Source organism: Microcaecilia unicolor, chromosome 2, assembly GCF_901765095.1.
Source record: "Microcaecilia unicolor chromosome 2, aMicUni1.1, whole genome shotgun sequence".
In the NCBI taxonomy this organism is placed as follows: domain Eukaryota; kingdom Metazoa; phylum Chordata; class Amphibia; order Gymnophiona; family Siphonopidae; genus Microcaecilia; species Microcaecilia unicolor.
In genome coordinates, this window is record NC_044032.1 from 55,644,804 (window position 1) to 55,671,666 (window position 26,863).

At 40.1% G+C, this 26,863-nt stretch overlaps 1 protein-coding gene across 1 annotated transcript in view; it reads left to right on the forward strand.

Annotated features, from left to right (window-relative positions):
• DCC (DCC netrin 1 receptor) overlaps nt 1–26,863 on the forward strand; it is a 1,295,383-nt gene that overhangs the window by 899,003 nt on the left and 369,517 nt on the right. Inside the window, exons 14-15 of the mRNA XM_030191909.1 lie at nt 5,588–5,698; nt 13,894–14,088. Of these exons, the coding sequence (XP_030047769.1) occupies nt 5,588–5,698; nt 13,894–14,088 (306 nt within the window). The remainder of the gene's footprint in view (nt 1–5,587; nt 5,699–13,893; nt 14,089–26,863) is intronic.

The window sequence follows — 26,863 nt, forward strand, 5'->3', positions numbered from 1 at the left end:
CCCTGTGGACTTTGTGCTGGACTTTGTTTTCTCCACTGTTGGCTACCTGCACTCAGGGGCTCAACCCCTGGAGAACGGTGGTTGGCACCGGGGGGGGGGGGGGGGGGACTCAGGGTTTTGGCCGATGAGGGATTTCCCTCATCGAATACAGGGGCTAACCTCTCCGTGTGACAAGCTTGACAACAAGAACAGTTGGAATGCCCCTGATATGCTTCTGCCCCTCCCATGTTAATGCCCTGTTTGAATTTGTGTGAGAGAGAAGTTAGGTGCTCAGTTTACAGAATAGGGGCATAAGTCAGTTACATGAGCAACTGCTAATTAAGTGCTTGTTAATGATAGTTATTGATACTTATCTCCAATTAAGTGCCAGTTTGGCACCAATTAGCTATTATTTTATGTGCACAACTAACCCTATTCTTTAACTGGGCACACATTTGCACACCTAACTTTTTTTTTATATATTTATTTATTAAGTTTCAAAATTTTTTACACATTAACATGTAATTGGAAATACATTGTATACCTTGATCCTTAATCTAAACAATACATTAATAATAATTTGCAAATACACAAATTCACCAAATAAGAGCAGGTTATACAATTAATTAGACCACAACTATGACTTTCAGGGGAACGTGAGTTAGATTATAGGAGATCTCAAAAAGAAAAAGAAAATATCGTTTATGGCCTGGCCTGGCCTATCTTAGCCTTGCTACTATTGATAATCTGGTAACATCAGTTATTCTGCAGGTGTTATGGCTAGTTTTTTCATCGCTAAAAATGCTTTGAGATGTTCCGGTTCAAAAAAAATATATTTTACTCCCATATATTTCACCAAACATTTACATGGGTAAGCAAGCAAATATGTTGCCCCCAGAGCTCGGGTCTCTTCTCTATATGAAAGAAACAATTTTCTCCTATCTTGTGTTGTCTTACAAACATCCGGGTATATCCACAGTCTTTGACCACAAAAGGTTTTTAAAGCATTTTTAAAATATAACTTCAATACAGCATTCAAATCCTGTTCAAAAACAAAAGATATCAAAAGAGTCCTACGCTGTTCAATTTCAGATAAAGATGAGTCTAATATTGCTGAAATATCCAATTGTGCTTGAGGATCCAAGATTATATTCCCCATTTCAGTTGTTTTACCCTTGTCTCCAGGTTCAGCTTGTTGAGGAATTAAAAGGTAATATATCCTATTTAAAGGAGGAATAGCTGAGTCTGGATATAACAAGATTTCTTTTAAGTATTTCTTAAACATTTCAGTAGGGCTCAATTCTTTAATCCAGGGGAAATTCAATATTCTAAGATTCAATCTTCTATTAAAGTTCTCAAAGTGTTCAATTTTCTTGTGGATTACCATTTTGTCTGCTACTAAAGATTCAGTCACAGATTTTAAAGATTTAACTTCCTGCTGAAGTACTTCAGTTTGTAAGAACGATTCCTGTTTAGTTTTTTCAAGGGAATTAGTTAAAGAGTCAATTTTACTTACTAAAAGAGAAGTCTCTCGAGCAGATTTTGTTACCGTCTGGGTTAAACCTTGCAGTATCTTCCATATCATCTGCAGATCAATCTCCGCTGGAGGATTCCCCTCCAAAGAAATATCCTCAGCGTTCGGGGGGGAGTTAGCGCCTTCTGAGGTTTGGTCCAACACGCCTTCCGTAGTGGCTTCATCCTCCTCCCTCCGCCCCGAAATCGCTGGCGGCGGAGGTCGATTATCTGGCGGCGAAAGAGAAATTTCCAGTGCTGAGGGAGATATGGCTCCTCCAATAGCTCCCAAATCAGCTTCGCTCGCCTTACGAGAGATAGGCGTCGTGAATCGGTCCAGTGTTTGTTGGGACGGGGAGGAAGTTCGGGCCGCTGGCGTCAGGCCCCTAACTTCCTTTACTAGCCCCTTCCTTTTAGTATGAGGCATTTCGAAGAAAATCAGAGGAATTAGGCTCCCAGCAAATCTACCGTGAGCGATTCACAAACGCTCCGGCCGCCATCTTAACACGCCCCCTCAGGGCAGTATGTTCTGTCCCCACATTTGCACACCTAACTTTGTGTGCTGTTTATTGAATTTGTGGGTTACAGGGCACTATCATAGCACTACACCTATATTAAGACACCCATATAGCACTTATGTGGCACTCATTCTATAGAAGAATGTAGGTTCCTGCTAATATTTATAGAATACCAGTGCAACTGGTAAAATACAAGCATATCATTTAGGTGAAAGCACTTAACACAAGAAAGAGAGCTGGTGTGAATGCTCACTCCAAAATTGTTAAAACATACATAAATTATAATATCCTATAATTTATCCACCTGATATTCAGCGCTATTTAACCAGCCAGGAATGGCTCCTGGCCATTTAAATAATGCTTAACTGACTATCCACGATTATTCAGTGAGGGATAGTCAATTATATCCCACTGAATATTCCCGGTCAGCATTTAGGACCCGGTTTTATATATGGCACCTAAAATCTATGCACATCCAATAGACATGCCTAGGCATATTCTATAAGTCGCACCTATATTCTGACACAGTTTATAGAATGCCTTTAGGAAGGGTGGATGCATCTAGATTTCAGCATAGCTATTTACGCCAGTGAAAAGCTAGTGTAAATGCCTGTGCCTAATTCTAGGTGCATAGGCACTGAACTCAGTGTCTAAATCTATTTTATTTATTTATTTATTGCATTTGTACCCCACATTTTCCCACCTATTTTCAGGCTCAATGTGGCTTACATAGTACCGTCAAAGGCGTTTGCCCAGTCGGTGGATAACTACTACTACTACTAATAGCATTTATATAGCGCTACCAGACACACGCTGAACACCTGACATAGAGAGACAGTCCCTGCTCAAAGAGCTTATAATCTAGATAAAACAGACAGACAAGACATTACGGGCAAGGGAATTACAGGGTAAAGAGGAACAGGGGAGGAGGAGGGCAAATGAGTAGCGGTTAGAAGCCAAAGGCAGTAGTGAAAAGGTGAGCTTTCAGCATAGATTTAAAAACAGGTAGAGATGGAGCTAGACGTATGGGTTCGGGAAGACGGTTCCAGGCATAAGGTGCCGCAAGATAAAAGAAACAAAGTCTGGAGTTAGCGGTGGAGGAGAAGGGGGATGACAAAAGAGATTTGTTCAGAGAGCGGAGTTCACGGGGAGGAATGTAGGGAGAGAGGAGAGGTAATGAGGGGTCATAGAGTGGATGCATTTAAAGGTCAGTAAGAGGAGTTTGAACTGTATACGGAAGCAGACAGGGAGCCAGTGAAGTGAATTGAGGAGTGGGCTAGTGTGGGCATAATGATTCTGGCGGAAAATAAGTCGAGCTGCAGAATTCTGGACAGATTGGAGAGGAGAAAGATGATTGAGCGGAAGACCACTGAGAAGTAAATTGCAATAGTCCAAGCGAGAAGTAACAAGGGTATGAATAAAGGTTTTGGTGGTGTGTTCAGAAAGGAAGGGGTGAATTTTGCTAATGTTGAAGATAAAAAAGCGACAGGTTTTGGCGATTTGTTGAATATGAGCAGAGAAGGAGAGAGAGGAGTCAAAGATGACTCCAAGGTTACGAGCCAACGAGACAGGGAGGATATGAGAGCCATTAACAGAGATAGAGAATGGTGGAAGAGGGGAGGAGGGTTTAGGGGGAAAATGAGAAATTCAGTTTTAGCCATGTTTAATTTGAGATGGCGTTGAGACATCCAGGCAGCAATGTCAGACAAGCAGGCAGAGATTTTGTCCTGGATTAAGGTTGAGATTTCAGGGGTGGAGATGTAGATCTGAGAGTCATCAGCATAAAGATGGTAATGAAAACCATGGGATGAGATCAGGGCACCAAGGGAGGAGGTATAGATGGAGAAAAGGAGTGGTCCAAGGACAGAACCCTGAGGCACACCTACTGAAAGCGGGAGCGAAGTTGAAGAATATCCACCAGAGTGAACACTGAAAGTACGGAGTGAGAGGTAGGAAGAGAACCAGGAAAGAACAGGGCCCTGGAATCCAAGCGAGGACAAAGTTGTATAGTGATCGTATGAGGTATAAGTGGAGGGTCGGAATGGATGAAGATCGCGTGATGTCCTGTTCGATCATAGTCATGCTGTGTTGGTAGGTGAAGAGGGTTATGTGGGGTCATTGGGGTAGGCCTTTTTGAAGAGGTAGGTTTTTAGTGATTTCCTGAAGTTCAAGTGGTCGTTGATTGTTTTCACAGCTTTTGGGAGCCCATTCCATAGTTGTGTGCTTATGTAGGAGAAGCCGGCTGCGTAAGTTGTTTTGTATTTCAGTCCTTTGCAATTGGGTAGTGTAGGTTTAGGTAGGATCTTGACGATCTGACTTTGTTTCTTATTGGTAAGTCTATAAGGTCTGTCATGTATCCTGGGACTACGCCGTACATGATTTTGTGGACTAAAATTTCTTGGAGTTACCATTGACCGACACCTAACGCTTGAGAATCATGCGAACAACATAACCAAAAAGATGTTCCATTCAATGTGGAAACTAAAAAGAATAAGACCATTTTTTCCAAGGAACATCTTCCGCAACCTGGTACAATCATTGGTACTCAGTCACTTGGACTACTGTAATTCACTCTACGCCGGCTGTAAAGAGCAAATACTCAAAAAACTCCAGACAGCTCAAAACACGGCAGCCAGACTAATATTCGGCAAATCAAAATACGAAAGTGCAAAACCCTTACGAGAAAAACTACACTGGCTCCCAATCAAAGAACGCATCACGTTTAAACTCTGTACTTTAGTCCATAAAATCATCCATGGTGACGCCCCAGCCTACATGTCAGACCTAATAGAACTTCCACCCAGGAACGCAAAAAAATCTTCTCGCACTTTCCTCAACCTTCACCCACCAAATTGCAAAGGCCTGAAATACAAATTAATGCACGCATCTACCTTCTCCTATATGAGCACGCAGCTCTGGAACGCGTTGCCACTCAACTTGAGAACTGTCTATGAACTGACAAACTTCTGCAAACAATTGAAAACCTATCTCTTCGACAAGATATACAACAAAAAGCAACACATGTAACTATATAGCCTCTGACTTATCCAGAAAGGTTTTATACTATCTTTTGCTTTATTACTATCATTTAATCCAAAACTATCTGTTATAATAAATGTATGTTCCCCTCTATTTCCCATATCCACAATGAATTGTAAGCCACATTGAGCCCGCAAAAAGGTGGGATAATGTGGGATACAAATGCAATAAATAAATAAATAAATAAATAAATAAATTTTGAAGATGATCCGTTCTTTGATTGGGAGCCAATGCAACTTTTCTCGTTCTGCTTGTAGAATACGCTTGGGCAGAAATTCATTCCGTACAGACTTTTCAGATGCCATATATAGAATCTAGCCCTAAGTGCTTAATGCACCTTAGTGAAAGACCCCCTTTGTTGGAAATCTAGCAGCACATTCATATTTCTTTGAGCCATTTCATGTACAGTGGATTTCATTATATGTAAAATGGTAACTGTGAACCTAATGTCAACACAGGCTAACAAACCTAGCCTTGATATTTTGGATTATTCTTATTGTTGCATAATTCTCTCTGTGCTTGATCTGTATTTCTCGTAGGTCTTGAAAAAGGCAGTCAATATAGTTTCCAGGTGGCAGCCATGACTATAAATGGAACCGGACCTGCTTCGGACTGGGTTACTGCTGAGACTCCAGAAAATGATCTTGATGGTAACTTCTTAACTTTATTGTGCACAATATCATTGTTTTTCATGGATTTTTATGCTAGCATGCCAATAATAGTGCATATTCTTACAACAGAGTGTGCACTATTTATAAAGAGGGCATCCTCTGCACATGTGCAAATTATTGCACATGTACACATAACCTTGGATTCTATATAGCGCACCTAGTGTTCTGTGCTGAAATCCAAGAACATTCTGTAACAACATGCATAATTTAATTGGCTTAACAAGCTAATCAGCGATGGTAACAGGTCTTAATAAGCAATAATGAGCACTAATTGGCAATAAATAGAATTTATATGCACAACTCGCTAAGTATATTCTTTTTATCCACTGTGCCTAAATTCTAATGTGCACAGTCAAAAAGGGGTGTGGTTATGGGCAGGGAAACGGCATTTCATGGGCATTCCAAAATTTACGCACGTTGTTATAGAATATGGCCCTCTGCACCTGAATCTACAGGCTTGGATTTACACCATGTTTTCATTGGTGTAAATGGATGCATGACGTTTTAGGCACTAGGATATCAACCAAGCGTATTCTATATGCTACACCTAAATCTAGTTGCTGCTTATGGAATACACTTAGGCGGAAATGTTTTCTGTGCAAATTTTTTAAGCACCATATATAGAACCTGGTGCATAGTGTGCATTCTTTCAGAAACAGTGCATCCTCTTTGCACATAGTGTGCATTCAGGGCTAGATTCTATATATGGCACCAAAAAAAATCAGCACTGAAAAAACCCTGCTTAAATGGTATTCTATAAGCTACGCCTAAAATTTAGCAAAGTTTATAGAATTAATGCTTAAGCAGAGAGGTTGCACGTAAATTTAGATATGGCCATTTGCACTAACAAAAATGTGGTGCTAATGCCCATGCTTAAATTTACGTGCAGTGCACCAGTTATTCTACAATTACATGTGAAACTCAAAACCACACCCCCAATCCATCTCAAAATGCCCATTTTCAAGCCCCCTTTTTTGGATCACGCATAAACTTTAGGCGTGGATCCCATTCCTAACTTTACATAGGTAAGTCCTAATTAAATCTAATAACTTAATCTAATTAGTGACAATAATTGCTTGTTAAAAAGCCAATTATTGGCACTAATTGGCTCATTCTATTAAATTACATGCACAAATTGGAAATGCACCTAAATTTGTGTACACAATTTTTGGTGACCTTTATATAATCAGGGTGCCAATGATTTTGCTCCCATTATGAAAAAATAGCCAAACAAAAACAAACACAGGAAACAATAAGAAACAAAAGTGTTCTGGCTGCTGATCCCTAGCTTCCTTTAGTGTTTCCTTCTTTACTTCATCAGAAAGTTAAATTTAAATGTTTAACTCTCAAGAGTAAAAAGTATTACTTTTAAAAATATTAATGAACCCTCTTTTCCCTTTCCTCAATTTTTTCTGTAAGGTCTTTTGGTAAAACTTAGACAAGACATGACTAATTTGTCAAATGTTTTTCTATAAGCACCAAGGGAAACCTACAATATATAGTAACATAGTAGATGACGGCAGAAAAAGACCTGCACGGTCCATCCAGTCTGCCCAACAAGATAACTCATATGTGCTACTTTTTATGTATACCTTACCTTGACTTGTATCTGTCTTTTTCAGGGCACAGACTGTATAAGTCTGCCCAGCACTAACCCTGCCTCCCAACCACCAGCCCCACCTCTGCCATCCAATCTCTGCTAAGCTCCTGAGGATCCCTTCCTTCCAAACAGGATTCCTTTATGTTTATCCCACGCATGTTTGAATTCCATTACTGTTTTCATCTCCACCATCTCCACCTGATTCATCTCCAATGAATCAGGTTTTATTTTACTGGGGGCATATCCCCTTTCTGAAAAGATGCCAAATGTGCTTATAGTGAAACCCAAAGAATGCATGCATTGATGGCAATTTTTAAAAAAATTACCCAGGTAACTAATGTGTTAGCTGGATAAATTGACTGTCTAAAAAGTTTCCTCACTCAAACTCATTAAAAGTATTCCTTGGCTTCTATTGCATGTATGCTTTTACTTAGACTTATGGGAAGTGATTCATTTTCAGATATACAGATACCTGTGTTGTAGCAAAAATCCGCCCCCCCCCCCCCATTAAAAACAGTTGCAAAGTCTGCAAGCGTCTTGAATTTGGATTTTCAATTCATTAATATTCTCCTTTCCAAACTCTAACTCAAGGTGCGTTAAATGCAAGTACTTTGTACCCACAGTCAATTTTCAGGGGTAAATGCGTTCACTTTGTTTAAAAAAAAAAAATCTGTAAATGTAAAGTACCCGCAGAGGTTGTACCTTTGGCAAGCTGTTTGAGTGTTGCCGTACTTCCTTAGGTCTATTACTGGCAATTGTTCACCGACAAAACTGCATGAATGTCAGGACACAGCAATAATGACATATATTTAAAAAAGTTATATTTTTATAATAAACTTGCACGTTTTTTTAAAGAATGTGCTAGACAAAAAAACAAATAGAAACACAACATAAAAATAAAAAAAAATAGTTTTCTGCCTTTGAAAATCATTGACCCATCAGCAGGTGATAGCTACCTATAAGTTCCACGGAGCAGTGCAAGTATCAGCTAAAGGATATTAGCATTGCTGCAAAATTGTTAACTGCTTTCTCCTTTCTGTTCTTACGACTCAGGCAGTTTCTTTTGCCTTCACCGTATGTCTGCTTGGAAAAGGCATCATGGAAAAGAACCAGGCACACCCATAAAAGGGGGCCGACCACAACCGGGCTGAAGGCCAGCGAAGACAGAAGTGTGGGGGAGGGTACAGGGAGGGCCTAGCTAGAGAGCAGAGGTAGTAGTGGGAGGGAAACAAGGGGTAGTAAGGGGAGGGGGCAGGAAAGAAGGGGAGGAGCAAGGGAGGAGGAGAGAGGAATTTGAACTGCACAGGAAGTCCTTTTGAATTTGGAAGCAGGAGAAGAGCAACGCATACTTCAAACAGCTTAGTATGTTTGTGCATGGGGTAGTGGAGCAACTAGTCCCCGCTAGGTCTCTGGTCCTCTATCTGGAGGACTTCCTGTTCAAAGACCGGGAATCACAACAGTGGACGGACATGTTACAGGTCTTTATCCACTTGGCACAGAAATTGGACATCCCATTAGCCATTGAAAAAACAGTAGGCCCACGGCGAATCCTTACGTTATAGGTATTGAATTGGAACTAGATGTTCCAGACTGCCGGCTGACAAAATTGATAAGCTTGCCAGAGCGGCGAATACGAGGTGGCACTGTAAAAAAGCAAGGCTGAAGCAGGTACAGGAACTCCTGGGTCCAGTATGCTTCGCAATAAGGGCGATTCCCAATAGCTTTAGCAACATCGGGAACAAACAAAGCGCATTTTCATCTCAGACGTACACAGGACATCAAGCGAGATTTAGCAGGTTCTTGCCCATGGGATTTCATTTTGGCACGATTCACCCACTCTCACGGAAGCCCTGCATTTTCTTTACAGATGCGGCAGATTTACTTCCAGGGAGCATGGTGCGCAGCAAGCTCGGGTTTCAGCAGGGACCACGTAGGATATCATGTTTCCTGGGGGGACCTGGCATATCTCACAAGTCAATTGTAATTCCCTCAGACAATATGGCAGTAGTTGTCCGCCATGCACTTCCCACAAGTTATGTGCGCAGACAGATAGTTCCGCAGTGATTACAGTTAAACATATACCAGGCAGGGAGAATGGTTATAGTGGATGCTCTTTCTCATTTTTAGAGTGAAGACCCGGAAATGGGACCCGATGCTGTGATAGTTAACAGACACCTCGCGGACAAGGTACACAACCGCACATATAGTCAACACTTAGAAGAGAAGGGTGGTACTGATATATTCCCGGCCGCTGGCATGTATGAAGGGAATTAGCAGAAACCAGGTCTCAATCATGTTCGCAGCCATCAGTTTTCTCGCCAAAGCGGTGGCTGTCCAAAATCCATCTAGGTCATTTGTTGTCACGAGACTGATGAGAGGATGGGGCAGGCCGGGAGTACCCTACCCAGGTAAAAGAAAACCCAGTACCGGCAGGGAAATGGGCTGTCTCTTTGCATCATTAGAGGAGATAAGTGACACTGAGTTTGAGGGCCGTCGAGTCAAATGCGCATTCTCATTAGCTTTGCATGGTGCTCTGCGAGTCAGTGAGTTGGTGGCTACGCACAAGCATGCCCACCATGGCATGTCCCTATTAATACGTGACGCGGCCATTACAGCCTCGGCAACTGACCTACTTATTCGCAAATCAAAATGGATCGGAACGGACATGCCCTGTCCTGAACCTTCAAGCCGACTTAAAACAAAGACCAAAGACCAGCCTGATGATTCATACATATGTACAGTACCCACTCATTTAGGATTAGGGAAGCTATGGCAGTGGCAGCGCTAGGAGTGTCCATAGAGGCCATCAAAAGACTGGGCCAATGGCGACCTAATGTATACAAGCGCTACATCAGACCCGTCTAGTGTATACAAGCGGTACATTGGACCCATTAAGGCATCCACAGCAAAGTGATAATGGTTGCTTGCACTGTGCTAACATGTCGCTTCCCATTATATTCTATTACAGGTATCCATATCCATAATGAGCTGCAGCGGATTTGGATATGCGGTCACTCATCACTCGTATGTACATTGGGCACAGGGAAAGGCGGTGGGTGCATAGAAGAGCAGCAGTGAGACCGAACAGTGAGAGCCTGGGTTGTCAGGGCGATAGAGGAGCCAGGGCAATAGAGTAGCCATAACAGGGTATAGGTAAGGGAGGGATGCTTCAGGCATTCATGTGTGCATTAAAAGCCATACGATCCCACATGACTTGCGAATAGATACAAGCCATAGCGTTAGGGCATGACCGCAGCCAGGAGGGGTGGGGGACCACGGCAAACGAGGTGTCGTTGCCGTGGCCTGTGGCGTTAGACTACAATGTTTATGCACAGCCAGCAATGGGTACACAGCAGCTTGACACATAACAAACAGTTACAAGTTTGGGGTAACTACTGCTGCAGAAAGAGTTGTGTGGAAAATATCAAGTTGATGCAAATGGTAGGCTTGCATGTGAGCAGCCTTGTTATAAGGAAACAACGTGTATACAGCTTGTCTCCTGGCTTCGGCGGCCGGGAGGCCTAGAACGTCATTTTGTAAATGTGGTAGGTGCCTCCTTCAACGGGAAACAACATGTATACAGCTTCGTCGGGTGCTTGGAAAACAGCACAGGGGGCCATAGGGGCTTGGTATGGCTTGGCCTGTGGCCCAGAATATGCAACTACGTGTAGAAGCTGTGTACCTGGGCAGAAATGCATGATGGCATAATGATTAGTAGAAGATGTATTGTAATTTGTTTAAGTTGTAACAATTTTGATGTTCCTGGCTGCGACCAAAATAAATCCAATTCTATCGAAGATACGGCTTGTAGTGTGGTATTGAAGGGGGCGGGGTTGATACGTCTGAGTGTGTGCCGAATGCCCGTGTTGTGAACAGTCTCTCACAGAACTTCTCCAACTCCCTGTGGACATTCCTTTTAATTAGTGTGTTGTGTTAACAGGATTAGAAATCCAAACACCACGGCTGATTCCAGGTTCTCCATGCTTTTATTGAGAGCTGAGAAGTTTTAAATACGTATTTGGAGCTTCGAGAATTTTTATTTCCTTTAAAAAAATGTTCATGCTTCATTTCCCTAAAGGATTCTGTTTAAACGGCTTGAACAAGAATGAAAGAGAACCTCTGAACAAGGTTGCAAATTGTTTTTCAACAGGAAAAGCTGCTCTTCCTCAGTATATTTTCTTATCACTGACAGAACCTGTTAAGTTGCGTTACAGGGTGATATATGGTGTTTACCTTTTGGTCATGTGAATTATTATTTTCTGTAACGAGAAACTAAATTTACATTATGCTGCAGTATCATGAGCGTGCATGACTTGCAGAACAAGGTGCATGGAGGTGGGTGTGGCATGCATTATATTCCTGGAATATCTAGGGATATATGAATCTGAAATATCTGGATCATTTAAAAATCTTCAACTTCCTGTGCATACATTCAGCTTCTGGGCAGGTCCTTCGTTACTTGCAAAGTTTCATAAATTACTCAAAGAATAAATTGTGATTCACTGAATCATGTAACAATAATCATCAAGATGAAAATGTAAAAGACTGTAGCAAATCACCACATTAATGAGAATCTAGAGAATGTACATAAATCAGTTTGTACATTTTTGGCCATAGTCACACTGCCCAAAAATTGTAGATCTTATTCACTTGGGAAGCTGCCATAAAACTTACGATGTCTGTGTGTGGCACATTTAAAATGACTTCTCAGGGCTATTTTTTGCTTCAAAAGATTGAAATCATATATTTGAGCTTTAATTCCTTTTATAATTAATGGCAGTGCTCTCAAATACTGACTTCTATGCAAATATCATATGAGTAGCTCAAAAGAGGGAAATAGCAAAGTCATTCATAACTTATACATATATTGTCAATATAATCTGAAGATTGCTTTTGAATACAGAATAGACAACTAAGTTTTTACTAAACCTGATGGTTACACATACCTAAGACTAAATAATTTATTCTTTTCTTTGAGTTACAAGCTCTTTATTTGGTGGACAATAAAGTTTTGATTGATCACAGTATATGTAACATTTCCATACCATGGGTTCTGACTTGTGTATACATCCAAAATAATAAATCCACTACAGTAACAAACTACTATCCATTAATGTAGAATTTCCTTCAGCATGTAAAGCCATCACAAAAGTGATTGTTCCCAGAATTTAGTATAAAAGATGTACATAAATTATATTATCTGAAGAATGTATGATTATTGTCTTAATGACAGATTTCCACTGAGAGTTTTCTGAAAAGTGTATTTTGGAAAAATATTGGGGACATTTTCAGTACTATGGTTGAAAATGCTATTCTAAAATTACAAAACGACTGTGTACATAAGTTAACACTGTTGTTATATGGCAGGATTTCTATGAATTACGTTCTTAAGTTTGGGCCTACAGGCTTCATTTTATAATCTTCTTGTCTTAAGGAAGTTGATTTTATAAACAATTTTCAGCCTAAATACATATGTTCTGACTGTAAAAGTGCATTCTAATTCTGCTATATCTTCAACTACAATTCAAGAGAGAAAAATGTTCCTGGGTAAAATTTAGAACACACCTCACAAAGTATTCCATTCATATCTTCTGGGTTAACACAATAAAAAAGACTCCATTTTATAATGACATTTCCAATGATTCTAGAGAGAATACTTCACAATTAAAATAAGTCTTTTGCTGGAGTGAAAATGTTACCTCTGCCTGTTTTTTTTCTGAGATTGGTGCTTGTTATGTTGTAGGCTCCTTCAGAGGAGTAAAATATTGGCCTGTCTCCTTCTGCTCTCAAAGAGACAAGTCACTGTGACACTTTTCTGAAAGAGTTCATAACATAGTAGTTAGAAGGAAGTTCCAGTGAAAGATGTACTCCCAATTACTGAAGAAAGGCACCCAGACTGTACAGGATATTGTAGTTCATTACTTCAAGGACTACACAACATTATGTAACAAAAATAACAGTGTTTATTAGATGCCATTAATAAAAACCAACCAAAAATCAGTCTAAGTTGTTTATAGCATATTACAAACAGTGGAGGCAGTGCGCTGTAATTTTACCGTAATTAATTACAAAGTTCTGACTTAATCTAAGCCTCTCTGTTCAATTGTATATTAAAATGAAATAATATCCAGTGAATTATGAACAGCCAATGTTTTCATTAAGTAGTCAAATATAGTTCTTCTACTAATTAACACAGTTTGTTGGAACTTCTCTGTATGCTGAAATGCACAACTTTACAGAGTCTGTCAAGACAAACTTTCAATAACTCTAAATACTCTTAAATTTGCTTCTTTATTATTACTTTATGGGGTAAAAGGCTTATGATTCTCTTAGCCTAACAGAGGCAAGCAATATTGGAATATCTGTAGAGTTGTTTATTCAGAAGGCTCCTCCTTGTTTTTACCAACTTAAGTCAAATAAAAAGTTCTGGTTAGAAAAAAGGACATTAAAACCACAGTGGTCATGAAAGGATGAGTGGTTAAACGTGTAACTAATCATTTTCTCTGAAATCTTTGCAGTATTTCCTACCATTAATGGCATGTGTAAAATATCAGCTTCTTTCTTTGAATCACAGAGTCCCAGGTCCCTGACCAGCCAAGCTCACTTCATGTTAAACCACTGATGACCAGTATTGTTATGAGCTGGACTCCACCGCTGAACCCAAGCATTGTTGTACGAGGTTACATCATTGGCTACGGTGTAGGAAGCCCATATGCTGAAACAGTACGGGTAGACAGCAAACAACGCTACTATTCCATTGAAAATTTGGGTAGGTGATTTTTTTGCTCTGGTTTATTCATTTGCCGTCTTTTTAATTGTGGATGCTACAATAGGTCTACAGGAGCATGATACACAATAACTAACCAAGGACTTCCCAAACATGTCCCGGTAACCGCAAGAATGCTGGAATTTCATGATACCCATCGTAAATATGCAAGAAATAAATGCACTCCTGCTGATTCTTCAATATATACAAATTTAGCCAATGTAATTCCTTGTAGATTTTCTGAAATTCTGACTGGTTTGAGATTTCAGGGGCAGGTTTGGGAAGCTCTGGAAAACAAGCTTCTAAAGATTAATGTTTGCAGGCTGCTGTATTCTGTATACTTTGGTTTTCAATAACATTGCACTACAGTGCATAAAGAAGATATTGTAATTCATCTTCTCCCTTTTGGCTTTCAGAAAATGAGATGATAATAATGCTGTATTACAGAGATATTGGAACACAAGTAGATTGTTATTATATTGATAAATAATTTGATCTTATCAGTTCCCTGGAAACTAACCATAAGTGTCTGAAAGCATAGTGTTACATGGTTGTCTAGATCACAAACAGGGCCATTTTCAAAAGCAAGGTACGCAGTTTAAAAGTTTTTTTTAATTTGTCCACCTTCAGCTCAACTAAAAATACTCACAGGATTCCACAGTATGTATACTTTTAGCTGGATGAAAGGGAGATATTCCAACAAATGTGTTGTTATTATGGGGGTAATGAAATAGTGCTATTCCTCACTCAAATTTTGCCCACATAAGGAAACAGGTGGAAGTCCATAGGCCAGCCATACCCATTGACAATTTTTAAGGGGAAAGTTTTTTCCTTTGAAATGTTTACAAAATTTGCAGGTACAAAGTAACTATTGACTTTATACTTGGATATTTTTTTATGTCTCTATAATGGATTATATAATTATTTCTCTTTAAGTCAGAAATTTGAACTTAAAATGTGTAAAGAGACATATGCCATCACGAGAACTGCTAAGGGAAACAGATTCTCACTGAATTAGTATTTTGGCATAGAAGGCAATGTTCTAATGTGGACTGATTACACAGCACAACAAAAAAAGTTTTTTCGTGTGCTACTGGGCAAAAACCATTTGTCCTATATTAAATTCAGTGTGCGTATTCCAAATCCAAAGTCAGAATTGTTGTAACACCTCAGGAAATTTTGTTATGCATAAGTTTGCCCAAATGAATTAAGCACTTGGAAAGCACTGAATAATTTTTTACAGAACGAGTTTTACTCCAACAATTACCTGATCTACATCAATGTTTTCGTAGTAAACAGTATATGAAAATGTAATGGAATAACAAAATTTCAAAAAAGTCTCATATTCCAGTTTAAAAGTCTTACTTCAGCAAGGCCCAGTACTGCTAAAAGTGCTTCAGGCATCTACTTTTGCATTTGTGACCGGCCATATTTTCCCGTTGGAAAAACCAGCAGTAGTCCCCCATCATGTTGGGATTCCAGCAGCCTTGATATCTGTTCTCCATTGTAGAAATGTCTTTATGGAACCTATCTCCATGTTCATCACTTACGTGTCCCAAATTGGGTGGGAAAAAGTTAAGATGGGAATGTAATAAAAATGCATTTTCAATGACATTCGGCAGCCAAGTTGTTCATATGCTTTAAGCATGTTGTCTACAAGTTCAGTATAGTTTTTAGCTCGTCTGTTCCCAAGGAAGTTCTGCACTACTAGCACAAATGCATCCCAAACATTAATATTATAAGTAAATAGGCTTTGCATGTATAACTTAAAATCTAGACGTGTCAGGCAAATTCGGATTTCATATTTGGAATTGGCGGGTTCAATTTAGTATAAATCACATGTTTTTCTCTCAGTAGCAAAATCATTGTTGCGTTGTTTTATAGACTAAAAGATAGCAAGAAGGAGTACCATTTGAGGACCATAGGTATTAACATGTGTTAGATAATATCGCATATTTTTTGCCAAATGACAAAAGCAAAATCCTCCATTATTTGTCCTTAGCACACATTTAACGATAATGATATGCTAAACATATAAATGCGTACAAAACAGCTCATTAGTTTGCAAAATGAAGAATACAGCTTGTGTTAGATCTCACAAGCTGTGTTATTCATGAAAACATCAGGAACACTGGGACTAGTGTTGGGAGAATTGAGCCCCTACCTCCACCCCCTATTCAAATCCCCAACATGGTCCAATCCAACCCCCACACCCCCCGAGCAAAATCCCAACCCAAGCCCTCATCATGTACCTTCTCACCTCTGACCCTGTGTCATTTATCAGGGATTTCCCAGTTCCTCCTGTCCCATGGGCATCTGGGTTCAAAATGGTGCCACAATCCTCCTAAAAGTAATGGCATTTCACATTAATAAAATAGGTAGCTGATCCGTATACTTTAGAAAGAAAAGTAGTTAGCCAGTCCTTTACATCCAAAAAAGTTTGAGAAACTTTGGATTAGGGAATATGCCAAAATACTGGACAACAGTTTTACAGTAAATTTATAAAATAAGTTTTTCAATCGATGTGCAGCTATGCTGCAAAATTTCTTGCCAGAGGATATAGTCAAGGTTAGCATTCTAGGTGGATGTTAAAAAGGCTGAGCTGAGTTTCGGGAAGCTAGGTGCCTTAAATATCATTAGTCAGGAAGATTTAAGGATTGGCACCTCTTACATCTGGAAGTGAGCAGCAGGGAGTTAATCATACCACCATCAATATATGCTGGATACTTCAGGAGGATTCAGATTGGTCACTGAACTCAGTGGTGTATCATAGAATTCTTATATTCTTACAAAAAAATAATTGTACTAATTTAATGTAAATATTCTAAATATATCCCAGGTTCAGTGTCAGAAAATAAATAATTTTACTTTCTTTTTAGAATTATAAAAATAAAATATGAAGTGTGCTAGTACTATATTTATTAGTACCAGTACCCTTTATTCATATGTCACTCTTAAAGAGCTGCACTTAATATTGTACAACGTATTCATTACTATGCATCTGTCTTCCATAGTACTGAGAGTGACTTATACTGTACTCTCCCAAGTTAAAACTATAATGAATTCAGGGCCAAGCAGAAAAGCGCAGAGAGAGAAGCTGGTTTCTGTTGAGTCTTTTAACTCATAATTGCTCACTGAGAAAAGTGTCAGAAAAGATCAATTCTAAAACTAGGCACCTGTGGTTAGGTGTCCTTTTTGTGTGTATATGCACCAAAATTAGCACCTATGCACTTTAGCATTCTAAATGCTAATGGTGCTCTTAAGTGCTATGGTATTTGAATGCAAGGGGGCATACACATGGGTGGAGCATGGGAGAACATGGGCAGAGCATCCACTTATGTGTAGTGTGCTCCATGGTACGATCTGTATTGCATTCAATTCTGGTTGCCATATCTCAAAAAAGATATAGTGGAATTAGAAAAGGTTCAAAAAAATACAGCAACCAAAAAGATAAAGGGGATGAAACTCCTCCCATATGAAGAAAGGCTAAAGAGCATAGGGCTCTTCACCTTAGAAAAGAGATGGCTGAGGGGGGATATGATTGAGGTCTTTAAAATTGTGAGTGGTATAGAACGGGTAAAAGTGAACCAATTTTTTACTCTTTCAAAAAGTTCAAAAACCAGAAGACACTCAATGAAATTACATGGAAATACTTCTAAAACAAATAGGAGGAAATCTTTTTTTTTTCTCACTTAAAGAATAGTTAAGCTGTGGAGCTCATTGCCAGAGGATGTGATAACAGTGGTTAGCATATTTGGGTTTAGAAAAGGTTTGGTCAAGTTCCTAGAAGAAAAGTCCATAGTCTGTTATTGAGATGGACATGGGGGAAGCCACTGGTTGCCCTGGGATTGGTAGCATGGAATGTTGCAGCTAATTGGGTTTCTGTCAGGTACTTGTGACCTGGATTGGCCACTGTTGGAAGCAGGATATTAGGCAGGATGAACCATTGGTCTGACCCAGTATGGCTATTCTTATGTTCTTATGTAATACTATAAGTTAAGCATAAAGCCTGTTGCACTGAGCATCCAATTATACTTGCCCTAGACCTGGTATAATTGGCCACATGCCAATACAGGTTTATGCTAGTATTCTTTAATGGAATCATGGTGCCCATATGCTGTTATAGAATAGGTGATTCCTGTGCAGCATTGGGGTACCTAAAAGGGGGGGGGGGGGGACTGTTATAGAATTGCCACCATAGGGATTATTTTCAGCCAATCCTGTCAATGCATAAAGTTAGGAGCAGCAAAACCACCAAGGTGAAAAAGAACAACGATATCCTATGGGTAATCTCAGGAGCAAAGGAGGAGGGGAACAGAACCAGGCTCTTCAAAGAACAGACCAAAGACATCCAATGTTTGAAGTTTAAGTTTATTGAGGGAAGACTCTACAAGATACCCTGTTTCGGCACAAGGAGTGCCTTCTTCAGGAGTCTTGGTACTTTATTGCCAAGAGTTAGTAGAAGGAACTTCTGGGGATAGAGTCTCTGGTGGATGATGTTCCAGTCTTGAAAAAGACCCTTGGTACATAGGCTTGCAGCCACATTTTCAACTGTGTACCAAGGATCTTTTTCAAGACCGGAACATCATCCACCAGAGACTATCCCCAGAAGTTCCTTCTACTAACTCTTGGTAATAAAGTACCAAGTGCCATGGACATCGATGTCTGTGCCTTGCTCGTCAGTGCCCTATTCCATCTAGAGCCATTAGTTTTGCCTGCAGTTCTAGCCAGTGACCTGGGGTCACTATAGAGTTGTGAAAGCCAAGCTGGTGATGTCATCAGTGCTGAGCCCTTCTTAAGCTGGCTTCTGTGTGCACTCAGTGCTCTGGTAATAATCCTTGATTGAGCTCAGGTCTGCCTGAGGCTCTACTGATTCCATTTGCTGTTTCCTGGTCAGGCCGTGGCCTGAAGCATTGCTGCAGCTTCCTCCTTCTTGCTATGTTCCAGTGAAGCCTTCTTCCAGGCCTTGAAGTCCTGAGAGAGCTCTGTTCCAGTGAAGCCTTCTTCCAGGCCGTGAAGTTCTGAGAGCACAGTTCCAGTGAAGCTTGTTTCCAATCCTTGGGTCCTGAGAGCTTCTTGCCCTTCAGCTGAGCCCCCAGTCATCCACAGTGAGTCCCTGGTCACTGGCTGCAGTGAGTAGGCCCTGTGCTGTGTTTTGGAATGTGTGTGCTGGGAGGAGAAGTATCCCTGGATGAGGTGCCTGTGCTTGGAGCACAGAGAGATCTGCGTGGGCTGTTCCTGGTTCCTGTTTGCTGCGCTGTGCCTGTGTGTCTTTTGCTTTGGGAGCATTCAGCTCAGGCTTTTTAGAGACTGTTATTGGTTTGCTTACCTTGGGAGCGTTCGGCTCAGGCGTTTCAGGTACTGTTTTCTTCTACAAGAGACTATTCTGAGTTCCTTTGCTTTGCTGCTGCTCATCTCCTACTTCTGAGAGAGCTTGCCGCAGAGGTCCCACAGCTTACATGAGAGTCCTGACAGAATGAACCTTTATCTGACTGCCAGCGATCTCACTGCTTTAAGTGCTACTGCTTTCTGTTGCCTGTCAGGGCGGGCCTTTTGCTTACACTCTTGTGCTCTTGTGTTTGCTTTTCTTGTACAGCTAGGCTGTCTTACTATTTGCCAATATTGTATGCTTAGGTTTTGTTTTGCTTTAGCTAGTGTTACGATATGCTGCTAGGCTGCTTATTGTCCTCTCTTCCCTTACATTATTGCTGAGCCATTTGTTTGCCTTTTGCCTTGTGTTCTTTTGCTGCCATTAAAGCTACCTTAGTTCACCTCCACTTGCAATCCAGTTCAGTTCTTTGGGATACTCTTGGGACTCCATCTACCCAGAGGTGGTTGAGTGATCCTCACTCAGCCGCCTCTGGGCCAAGGGCTCACAAACATCACACCAAGACTCCTGAAGAAGGCACTCCTTGTGCCGAAACAGGGTACCTTGCAGAGTCTTCCCTCAATAAATTTAAACTTTAAACATTGGACGTCTTTGGTCTGTTCTTTGAAGAGCCTTGTTCTGTTCCCACTCCTCCTTTGCTCAATGCATATAGTTAAGCACTTGTACTTAACTATTGATTTCTTTTACTAAGTTGCGGTAAGTGCTAACGAGCGCTTACCGCACCTTAAAATGGCATACCATGGGATGCACTCAGAAACCTGTGTGCACTATCTGCATGCTAAAAACATTTAACACATTTTTGTTAGAGAAGGCGTTTTTTTGGGGGGGGGGGTGGAGAGTAGGTGATCCTGCACTGATCAGTTAGCGCATGGTAGTGGAGATGCACTAGCTGGTTAGCACAAGATTACATTTAATTATGGAGGAAAAAGGTCTCAAAATGCCAGCTTGCCCATAGACATGAATAAATCATAAGGCATATCTCAGGCTAAAATCATCATTGACCTAAAATAACCTCCTTCAAATTATATTCAGGTAACTTTTCACAAAAAGAAAACTTCTTTTGACTTAGCTTTAAATGCTGGATGGTCTCATATCTTTACTCTTGTCTCCCGACGGGGACCCGTTTCGCTCCACCGCTTTCTCAAGGGAGAGATATAGACGTGCTACTGTGTCTCTCTCTGTACAGCATGGTTGGTCCTGATGTACAACGAGAGACACACTAGCACGTCTATATCCCTCCCTTGAGAAGGCGGTGGAGTGAAACGGGTCCCCGTCGGGAGACAAGAGTAAATACGTGAGACCATCCAGCATTTAAAGCTAAGTCAAAGGAAGTTTTATTTTTGTGAAAAGTTATCTGAATAAAATTTGAAGGAGGTTTTTTTAGGTCGATGATGATTTTAGCCTGAGATATGCCTTATGATTTATTCATGTATATGGGCAAGCTGGCATTTTGAGACCTTTTTCCTCCATAATTAAGTGAATCTCTCAACAAATGTGTCAATATATATAATTGCAGTCAGTCTATTGTGTAATATACGTGAAATATCTGCAATTAGGGTTGTTCGTTTTGCAGCACAAGATTACCACATGAGCTCTTACTGCCTACAAAATAGGTGTTGGTAAGTGTTCCCATGGTAATTCTTTTTAATAGCTGCGTGCTAAGCACATAAGTACATAAGTATTGCCATACTGGGAGAGGGCATAGGTCCATCAAGCCCAGCATCCTGTTTCCAGCAGTGGCCAATCCAGGTTACAAATAATTGCAACATTAGCTCATTGCTATTAATATAAATAATAGAAAATTGGCCATTTTCTGGCTATGGTAAAAATGGTCTTAGTCCTTGGGAAAAAACTGTGTAAGGGCACACTAAAGCTACTTGTTACTGTAGCTTAGTAAAAGTACCCCTATAAGCCCTACACAAAGGAATAAATTCTATATATGGTGCCGAAAAAAAGCACTATTTTTCACTTATTGAACTTTATCGCTTGTACCTCTATTGCATACCTAAGCGATGTACAATAAAGCAATATAAAAGTATTCAATTAATTGAACTCCCATATGCCAGATAGGAAAGAGACAACAGCCATTCAAGAGCACACAAACCAAACAAAAATGGGCATATCCAGGCTACTGGCCATTCAGTCAACTGAAGGAGTATTTATGAGGATAGTGCCAGAGTAATTAATGAGTTTTGAAACTAGTTTTAAATTTAGTGAACAATATTTCTCTTGGTAATTGTGAAAGAAGCTCAGTCCCTAATTTAGGTGCCAAAATGAAAACACTGATTGACAGGTGGATTCATGCTTTGCAAATTTTGCTAGCTTCAAGCGAATTATTGGGTTGGAATGTAGGGGATAATCTGTGAAGATAAATATGCGGGTTCACCAGAATAATACATTTTATGAGTGACAAAAAGTTTATTCTATAAGCTGTGCTTAAAGTTAGGCACGGTTTATAGAATAGCACTTACACCCAGGAATCGCTCATAACTTTAGGCATGACCATTTGAACCAACTGAAATGTGGTGCAAATGTACGCACTTAAATTAGGCATATATTCCCCTTAATCTATAACAATGCACATAAATGCTGGGAATGCCCCGGTTCCACTCATGACCCTCCAATTTTCACACCCCCTTTTTTTACTCTACATATAACATTTTGCTACTTGCCAGCCTATGCTCACACCCTTTTTGTATATAAATAGATACTGCCTCCTACGGATTTATGTGGTGGAAGCTTTGAACATGGGGGCCCTTACCCCCAGATTATATATATATATATGGCGCCTAGATTCCACGCAGAGATATACGCGTAACTTAATTGGTGCAACAATGTAATCAGTGTTTTTAAGAGCCCTAAATAAGCAATAATAAGCATTAGTTGACGACATAAGTACATAAGTACATAAGTAGTGCCATACTGGGAAAGACCAAAGGTCCATCTAGCCCAGCATCCTGTCACCGACAGTGGCCACTCCAGGTCAAGGGCACCTGGCACGCTCCCCAAACGTAAAAACATTCCAGACAAGTTATACCTAAAAATGCGGAATTTTTCCAAGTCCATTTAATAGCGGTCTATGGACTTGTCCTTTAGGAATCTATCTAACCCCTTTTTAAACTCCGTCAAGCTAACCGCCCGTACCACGTTCTCCGGCAATGAATTCCAGAGTCTAATTACACGTTGGGTGAAGAAAAATTTTCTCCGATTCGTTTTAAATTTACCACACTGTAGCTTCAACTCATGCCCTCTAGTCCTAGTATTTTTGGATAGCATGAACAGTCGCTTCACATCCACCCGATCCATTCCACTCATTATTTTATACACTTCTATCATATCTCCCCTCAGCCGTCTCTTCTCCAAGCTGAAAAGCCCTAGCCTTCTCAGCCTCTCTTCATAGGAAAGTCGTCCCATCCCCACTATCATTTTCGTCGCCCTTCGCTGTACCTTTTCCAATTCTACTATATCTTTTTGAGATACGGAGACCAGTACTGAACACAATACTCCAGGTGCGGTCGCACCATGGAGCGATACAACGGCATTATAACATCCGCACACCTGGACTCCATACCCTTCCTAATAACACCCAACATTCTATTCGCTTTCCTAGCCGCAGCAGCACACTGAGCAGAAGGTTTCAGCGTATCATCGACGACGACACCCAGATCCCTTTCTTGATCCGTAACTCCTAACGCGGAACCTTGCAAGACGTAGCTATAATTCGGGTTCCTCTTACCCACATGCATCACTTTGCACTTGTCAACATTGAACTTCATCTGCCACTTGCACGCCCATTCTCCCAGTCTCGCAAGGTCCTCCTGTAATCGTTCACATTCCTCCTGCGACTTGACGACCCTGAATAATTTTGTGTCATCGGCGAATTTAATTACCTCACTAGTTATTCCCATCTCTAGGTCATTTATAAATACATTAAAAAGCAACGGACCCAGCACAGACCCCTGCGGGACCCCACTAACTACCCTCCTCCACTGAGAATACTGGCCACGCAATCCTACTCTCTGCTTCCTATCTTTCAACCAGTTCTTAATCCATAATAATACCCTACCTCCGATTCCATGACTCTGCAATTTCTTCAGGAGTCTTTCGCACGGCACTTTGTCAAACGCCTTCTGAAAATCCAGATATACAATATCAACCGGCTCCCCATTGTCCACATGTTTGCTTACCCCCTCAAAAAAATGCATTAGATTGGTGAGGCAAGACTTCCCTTCACTAAATCCGTGCTGACTTTGTCTCATCAGTCCATGTTTTTGTATATGCTCTGCAATTTTATTCTTAATAATAGCCTCCACCATCTTGCCCGGCACCGACGTCAGACTCACCGGTCTATAATTTCCCGGATCTCCTCTGGAACCCTTCTTAAAAATCGGAGTAACATTGGCTACCCTCCAGTCTTCCGGTACTACACTCGATTTTAGGGACAGATTGCATATTTCTAACAGTAGCTCCGCAAGTTCATTTTTTAGTTCTATTAATACTCTGGGATGAATACCATCAGGTCCCGGTGATTTACTACTCTTCAGCTTGCTGAACTGACCCATTACATCCTCCAAGGTTACAGAGAATTTGTTTAGTTTCTCCGACTCCCCCGCTTCAAATATTCTTTCCGGCACCGGTGTCCCCCCCAAATCCTCCTCGGTGAAGACCGAAGCAAAGAATTCATTTAATTTCTCCGCTACGGCTTTGTCCTCCTTGATCGCCCCTTTAACACCATTTTCGTCCAGCGGCCCAACCGACTCTTTGGCCGGTTTCCTGCTTTTAATGTATCTAAAAAAATTTTTACTATGTATTTTTGCTTCCAACGCTAATTTCTTCTCAAAGTCCTTTTTTGCCCTCCTTATCTCCGCTTTGCATTTGGCTTGGCATTCCTTATGATCTATCCTGTTACTTTCAGTTGGTTCTCTTCTCCACTTTCTGAAGGATTGTTTTTTGGCTCTAATGATTTCCTTTATCTTACTGTTTAGCCACGCCGGCTGACGTTTAGTCTTTTTTCCCTTTTTTCTAATACGTGGAATATATTTGTCCTGAACCTCCAGGATGGTGTTTTTAAACAGCATCCACGCCTGATGCAAGTTTTTTACTCTGCGAGCTGCTCCTCTCAGTCTTTTTTTCACCATTTTTCTCATTTTGTCGTAATCACCTTTTCTATAGTTAAACACTAGCGTACTTGATTTCCTAGTTTCACTTCCTTCAATGCCAATATCAAAACCGATCATATTATGATCACTGTTATCAAGCGGCCCTCGTATCGTTACCCCCTGCACTAGATCATGAGCACCACTAAGGACTAAGTCTAGTATATTTCCTTCTCTTGTCGGCTCCTGAACTAGCTGTTCCATGAAGCTGTCCTTGATTTCACTAAGCATATTCCATAAAGAATGGTGCCTAAATTGCAAAGTGCGTAGTTCAAAATAAACACATGTAGCTTAAAAGGGGCGTCCTTATAGACATTCCAAAATTTCTACACGTAATTACAGAATACCGGTTAGTGTGCCTAAATCTTCGCACAGGGATTTACACTAGGTTTTAATTGGTGTACATTTACACACTGTTATCGACTAAGCACATTCTTCTCTGCACCTAAATCTTTTAGAATATGCTTAATTCCACATGGATTTTTTAGGTGCCAATATAGAATCTGGCCCTTAATGTATTGTATCCATAACTATACATATATTATTTATGACACGTATCATGTTCTTTGAATTTTGAATGATATTATTTAACTTTGATAAGAAAGCAACACCTTTGTTTCTGATCCCGTGAAATATTTTCAGTAAAAATTCATAAACACTAACCACTGGATTCTATATTAGCACTAATAATTGGATGCTAATTTTTGGATCATGATTTGTTTCATTCCTTAGTCCTATCTTCACTAGTTACAAAAATAGATTAATTTAATGTTGTCTTTGTAGGATTACCAAAGTTTTCCTTGAAAAGGCTTCAAACTTTACAGAACATCACTGCTTGTCTAATTTATCATGCGAGTAAATATGATTAAGTTTCACCACTTTTTCAGAGGCTTCATTGGCTGCCCATTTTCTTTTGAATTCAATATAAAATACTTCTGGCATTTAAAGCTTTCAGAATAGGTTCTCCACCTTATCTCTCTTCCCTTACTATTCCTTACTCTCCTAGCTTAATACCCCCATTAACTTTGAAAAGCTGGCCCCTATGACTGAATATTGGGGGCTAATCTATCTAGCAACGGTTAGTGTTAAAAAGAACCCTCTGACTGCTACCGGCTGAATATCGAGCAGTATATTTCAAGTTCAAGATGAGCATGTAGTACAAGATTTGGCATATCATTTACGTATAGTTTGAAGGTCCACCCATTCTGAACCTGCAATCATTGAAGAGCACAACTGAGAGGATCCACATTTATTATCTTGTGCTGTTACAACTGTACCTTCCATATGTCCTCTATATTTCAAATATTCATGAATTGTTTTATCCCTTTGTGAAGCATGAATGTAACTGTAGAATATGCCAATGTTTATAAATGGATTTACTGATTAGACCTGATTGAACTGAATATCGTAAAACACAAACACATCCTCTCCCCAATCATCTTCATAATGTAATAATAAATTCCACTGGGCATACCGAGCCCTTAAGAATGCATGCCTGACCATCTTTACTGGTTGTTCTCACTTCAGGAACCAGGCTGTCAAAATGTTTGCTTCTTTTTTAAGTTCTACATCTGTTGAACACAATCATCAAATCTGCATTTTAGTGCAGAAATACGAAGTGTATTCATGATCCTGGAATTGAAATATATATTGCGCTTTTTTTGTAACAAGACAAATGATAAAAATTCCTAAACAGCTGTACCTGCTTGGCTATTTGTTATTTTGAAGTGTTTTTCGTTTTTGTGATAAGAGGTGGTTTTTAATCTACTTTTTTCAAAGCATAAACATTTTTGTTCATATCTGACTTTAGCAAGCAGTAATCTTTGCACCACACATTTTTTTTTACTTTGATAACTTACATTAAATATATAAACATTTTGAGAACACTTTCTTCTTTTTTAAGTGGACACTTTTTGTTAATATGCTGGTCGTGTCTTGCAACTAGCCAATGCTATCATATAAAAACAGTGTGTATGCCTAACTGTTATGAACAATCTCTTTGATACCAATGTGACTGTTGATACTTGCTTTTGAGCATAGATGCCATGTTTTACTATATTTAAGCAGTTGGCATTGAATGTACATTAAGGAGGTAAGTCTATAAGGAACCATCTAGATTTAGGCGGCATTCCAGTCATTTATTCATATAAGTAGCCTTTTCTAGAATATGGACTAGGAAGAAAGTATGCAACATGATTTGATGGCATATACTTTGCTAGAGGGTGGAGTTTGG